Source organism: Setaria viridis, chromosome 7, assembly GCF_005286985.2.
Source record: "Setaria viridis chromosome 7, Setaria_viridis_v4.0, whole genome shotgun sequence".
Lineage (NCBI taxonomy): Eukaryota > Viridiplantae > Streptophyta > Magnoliopsida > Poales > Poaceae > Setaria > Setaria viridis.
This window is the reverse complement of record NC_048269.2, coordinates 24,625,498-24,631,497: the sequence shown is the minus strand read 5'-3', so window position 1 is coordinate 24,631,497 and position 6,000 is coordinate 24,625,498. Positions and strand designations below refer to the sequence as shown.

Below are 6,000 nucleotides of genomic sequence, written 5' to 3'. Positions count from 1 at the left end.
GTGACACAACACCGCAACAGGAAACCAAACAAGGCGCGCGGGACCTGAACCTGAACCACCAGGCCAGGCCGTGCCGGCAGCGCACAACACCCTTTCGCCTTGATCCGTTTGATCTGATTTGTTTTAGGCCATCACCACTCATCAGCCACTTCAAGCAATTAAGCTCTTGATTGGGAAGCAAACACGCAGAGCATAACCTAACAAAAAGCCCTTTTCTTTACATCAACTTAAACAAAAAGTCTCATGCGCTCGTAATGCGTGCAAGCCTTTGCAGCATGATGCGCGGAGTTGCTGTTCCTGATCATCTGCCACATGGTGGAGGCCCCATCCTTAATTAAACTTCTTGATTACGGCCATGTCATAATCTATACTGTTCCATTGCTTTTCTGATTGTAAAGTTTCCATGTGACATGACGGTCGAGCCCATTGGAGTATTTTGCCCCTTCCATTACAACTTTACACTGCCCCTGTCTTTATTACCATGCGCCCCCGTTAAGCGAAGAGGAGAAGACGTGAAAAATATTCAAATGGCGGAGATAAAAGAACGCAGTGGTTTGGTTGCGTAGTTGCTCACTAAAGCCTAGTATCTGAGCTCGCAGATTAGGAAAAGAGAACGGTAAGAGAGCTCCTCAGTGTTTGAATCGGCAACGAGAATCGATCATGTGTGTCCTGTCGTCAGCTCCACAGGTAAGTTTAAATGTTCAATACATCCACTGGTTTGATTCATTTTGGTGACCACCTCACTAGCGGGAAGGAACACTACTACACTAGTGGGGCCAGGATCGGAGTTTACACTTCACGGCACGCAAAAGGTATAAAAAAAAAAGAAGCAGAGCACTCGCACCTGCGGCTAAGTACAAGCTGAATGCATTTCGTGTGTGCAACCATATTGATATTTGATCATCGGATTAGTCATGTGGTAATAGTGAAAGCTTATCCATCCCTTGACCTTAACCAAAGGCGCTGAATAGCTAGCCGCCGCAATTGTCCCCCGCAATAGCAGTAGTAGCGGATTATCAACACTACCAATGAAAGGTAACAGTTAAATAGTGCATTGCATTGCAATTCAATGAACTCTGCAGCGTTCACCTCTTAGATCCTGTTTGGATCCATCATCTAAACTTTAGCTAGCTAAATTTAGCTCATTTGGATCCAAACAGGGTGGCTAATATAAAGACCACTAAATTTAGCCTAGCTGATTCCAACTTGCTAAACCAGCTAAACCCAAGTAAAGATGTTTAAAGACAATTCTACCCCTCCATTATCTCGGTAAAAGTCCCCACTACAATTAATGAAGGGTATCATAGTAATTTATTTTTAATAACTAGCATTTAGCTAGTGGATCCAAACACCCCTTGCTAAAGTTTAGCCAGCTAAAAAGAAATCTCTAAACTTTAGCGAGCTAAACTTTAGATGGGTAGATCCAAACAGGACCTTAGCTTATATTACCTCCTTTTACGTATACAAGTTATGTTTCAAAAACCTAAGTTTTAAGGCTACTTATACACTACATACATTTCCTTTTGTGTTTCCTAAAGTATTATCATTTGAATTTAACACCCGTACGTCATTTATGCACTACACACATTACACTAAACGGGGTAGTTTATCCAATGACGGTATTGTGCTTATTTGAGACACCGACGCATGCAAGGACCAATTTGGCACCATACACACGCTGCTTTCATCTCCGGCACCAATAAAGCACTGAACACTAGGGGGCTACTATGTGTAAGCACGTTTTCAATATATCCGAATCCTTATCTACTCACCAGGTATATAGCAACGAAAATACTATATTCCATGGGCTCTCGAGTCGAGAGTACAGACCCCGATTTCTCGCCCTTTTCCTTGTGCGCTCGCGACCTTTTCGCCGCAACAGCTTTAGTTGGGGTCAATGCAAATAAAGCCAAGTCGACCTTATCCATTTTGACCTTCCGAAACCCCAACCAGCAAGGCTGCAACCACCACGAATCCCGATCGGCCAAGACACGCATAGACCCAACCAAAGCTGGCGTCCGTGCCGGATCGCATCACCGCTGACAACGCAGGTTAATGGCTCGACACACGCGCACGCGCTTGAACCAGCCAGCGCATGGAGGCATGGAGTTCCACCTACGAATGAGCTCGCGATTTTGTGATAGAAAATGACAGGGGGCCAGGGCCCAGGGGCGAGCGAGCTGTGTCTCGTCTCGCCCGGCTGGCTCGATCGGCACCGGCGACCAACCCACGACCGGATCGGTGCTGTCGATTCTGGCGACCGGCACAGCGCTCGCGCTCGCGGGCGTGACTCGGCGCCGAGTCGGACGCGACGCTGACTCAGGGCCGCCGTGGGCTCGAAGAAAAGCGGGGGAAAAGGTGGAAAGCAGAGGAGAAAACCCTTCCTTGCTCGTGCTGTGTTGCGAGTTGTGACCGAACGTGTGACGGTGTCTTCCATACACGCGCGCGAACCTTCTTTCGTGGTCATCCAGAACGTCGTAGTGGGACATGCTTCTGCCGCTCAATGGATCCTTCTATCTGTCTCCACGTCATCCCCGGCGTCAAATAAGCTCCCGCAACGTGCAGATTCTACCGGACGCTTACTGGCAATAGTGGTAGTGCAGTGTGCATTTCGTTTCATTAATTTCATTCTTTGGCCTGAATAATGCAAAGTGATCGCAAAGACGCAAACTACTAATCCAAACGATTTCGTCTGCATCAGATAGTACTTTGTCTCTTTTTTTGTTTATGCTGGCAATTCGGAACCATGACATTTTTTTAGGTCGTATAATGCGTAGATATTTCGGGCCCCGAACTGCATGCATGCACGTAACAGGTTGGATGAACATGGATATACACCACGGCCCGGTGCATGCGTGGATGCCACTCATGGCACAAGAACAGAGAGCTGCAGGGGGGGCCTTGCACATGCAGGAGGACGGGGCATTAGGTAGGGGTCCAATCCAACTGCACATTGGAAATCTTCTTTACTTCCTCAACTCCTCATGGAGGAGGATGACTGTTCCATCCGAAAGCGAGTTGGATAGGCCCCCAGCTTTTGAACGTCGTGAACGGCAAAAAAAATAATAAAAAAATATTGCTACTGGCTAATTGACAGGTTCCAGGCTTATAAAAGACACCCTCCTCTTCCCATTTGGAGCACGGAGCTCGAGCAGCAACAACCCACGCACGCACCAACAGGCCACCCACCCGCTCACCAGCAACCACCTCACCGCAGAGTCCGGGAGCTCAGCCGCGGATTCAGCAAGCAACAAAGAAAAGAGAAGTCTTCGGTGTTCCTCGGTCGTCGCGTCGATCAAGAAGAGATGGAGAAGGCCAGGCGCGAGCATGTGATCGGCATCCCAGTGAGCAACAGGGCGTTCGGCATTGAGGAGCCGGCGGATTTCCCGAGCAAAGGGGGCGCCTATCACGGCGACGCCAAGAACCCAACCAATTTTGGGCGGGCTGGAAAATTCGGCAGGACGGGAGACAGGGTCGCCCAAGGCCTGAAAGAACATGGTAAGTTCTTCTCTCCAACTAATTTTGGATCGGATGGCTGATGTCTCCTTTCATCCTTTGCCATCGCGAATTCAGTCTGACCGTGTTCTTGCCTGATTTGCAGTGACCCTCGGGCCAAAACTCTACGAGACCGTGAAGGGCAAGCTGTCGCTGGGGGCGAGGATCCTCCAGGCAGGCGGCGTGGAGAAGGTCTTCCGGCGGTGGTTCTCCGTCGAGAAGGGCGAGAAGCTCCTCAAGGCCTCGCAGTGCTACCTCTCCACCACCGCCGGCCCGATCGCCGGCATGCTCTTCATATCCACGGAGAAGATCGCCTTCCGGAGCGACCGGTCGCTGGCGCTGACCTCTGCCAGGGGCGACACGGTGCGGGTGCCGTACAAGGTCGCCATCCCGCTGAGGAGGGTCAAGACGGCCAAGCCCAGCGAGAACAAGCACCGGCCGGAGCAGAAGTACGTGCAGGTCGTGACGGACGACGGATTCGAGTTCTGGTTCATGGGGTTCGTCAGGTACCAGGTGTCCCTGCAGGAACTGGAGAAGGCCATCGCGCAGTCGCAATGACCTGAGGCCTTTGTGGTCCGTCGGTCGGCTCAGTTCGGTCGGGCGTCGCGTGTTTGAAGTCTTGGTTAATCTGTTGTGCATACGCAGTAGTAGGCTTAAAATTCTTGGTGGATTGCTTGGCGTTTTTGGCAGTGGAGCAAGTCCGATATACATGATAGGAGGAAATTTAGGTCAAAGAGATTTGTGATGTTGGGTAATTCTGCTATGGTGCCACGGGCGAAGTGGCGCATATGCGGTTTACAAATGGAATAAAGAAACAAAAAATGTTTGTGAAATTTCTAGATTGTGAACTGAATTCTGATCACACTTATATTTCTGGTACTGATCCTACTTGTCGGTTTGCTGTTTTGCAAATCTGGACAGATGAATGTTAGTTACTTAGTTCCCCTTTCTTATTTTACTCCGGCCAACTAAAGCTATGGTACCAAAATGGAATCTGAAGAACTATTACGATCGAGGGAGGTTCTCTCATAAGAGCACCCGCAGTGTGGAGGCCGATGCTTGAAATTTTTGAGCCCTGCATCAGAGAAGTGAGCATCGAGCATGGGACCCACTGGGCCCACTCATGGTGGAGTTGGGAGTAAACAAAGTACAGCTGCCCCTCATATGCAGCTGAGCAATCAATTTTTTACGGACGGAGCATCAATTTCTTTCAAGCATCGCCCCCTGCAACGTTGAACTCGATGCTTGGACCTTCTCTTTCTTGATGGGGCATCGGCTTTTCGCTACACTGCGGCTGCCCTAAGATCAGTGTTTTTTTTCAAGATTACCAGGTTGACTGTGGATGTACAGGTGGACTATGTTACAAGAGTACAAGACTATGCAAAATTTTACTACTTTCAACTTGATTGTATTACGGAGAAATATATACTAGAAGAAAGCTTTATATCAGCGTAGTGATTTCCTTTATTTATTTGCTTATATTCGTTTTCCCAAATGTAGTGGCCTTATATTTGCATGCTCATGCAAATATTCGTCTTCTGGCATCGGAGAATAGTTGGTAATAAATTATACAGACTCCCGCATTTAGTTCTGCCAAGGTTCGCACCAAGAAGTTTGCACTTATTTGGTCTAATATATAGACATTTCACAATTCACAGATTAGGCTAAAAAGCCCTAACATGATGCTTAGCAACATTTTCTGAGAAATGAAAGTCTGGAAAAGCATCAGATACTAATACTCAATCCATTTGAAACTACTAAGACATTCTTTTTATGACTAGGTTTTGACTAACAATTATTCTACTAGTATGTCATTTATGTGATACAAATCATAATAACGTAAGTATTTTGTAATACAAATCTAATAACATCAAGCTTGTGAAAAAAATATTTTAACAGAGTAATTATTGTTGGTCAAAGTCTCATATAATGAAATGAAATACGCATTGTAATTTCAAAAGGATGAAGTAAAAGTTTCTTTTTAGTGAAAGAGTGCAGTCGCTGATCGGGATCAAATGCAGGCTGCGGGCGGCGCGTTGTCGCACCTAAACTAAACTACCGAGAGCTTGCAGGCGTAACACACAAAAATCTATAATTAACTTTATGTTTTATGACACATTACAGCAATATTTTTTGATGTATGATTAAGTTGCAATCTATGATTCCGCGAGAAGTATAACTGGTGCCTTTTTCTTTTGCCACTTTTAAGCAGTCTTTTTTTTGGAAATACCACTTTTAAGCAGTCTCACTAGTTAGTAGAAAGTGAACCTCAGAATCCAATCAATAGCACAGAGACAGCACAGCGCTTGGCCTTAACAGCGAAGCACCAGCTATGTTAATTGGCCTGTGGGCGTAAAGAAAAGTGATGATGCTACTTTGTTAGTATAGTGCTTTGCACCCAAGATTTTAGGTTCATTTTCGGTCCGTTTTCAACCAATATTGGAATGATTGGTTGGCGCCGGTGTTCTACTTTTCGAATCCTGAAATACTTGTATCATTCGGTAT

The 6,000-nt window shown here is 46.8% G+C and overlaps 1 protein-coding gene across 1 annotated transcript; it reads left to right on the top strand.

The window, feature by feature from the left end:
• The first annotated feature begins 3,127 nt into the window (after positions 1-3,127).
• On the top strand, positions 3,128-4,328 carry LOC117862666 (GEM-like protein 4). Its single transcript, XM_034746167.2, has 2 exons — positions 3,128-3,498; positions 3,602-4,328. Exons 1-2 carry the CDS (start codon positions 3,306-3,308, stop codon positions 4,051-4,053), a joined length of 645 nt encoding a protein of 214 aa, XP_034602058.1. The 5' UTR covers positions 3,128-3,305; the 3' UTR covers positions 4,054-4,328.
• The last annotated feature ends 1,672 nt before the right edge of the window (positions 4,329-6,000 follow it).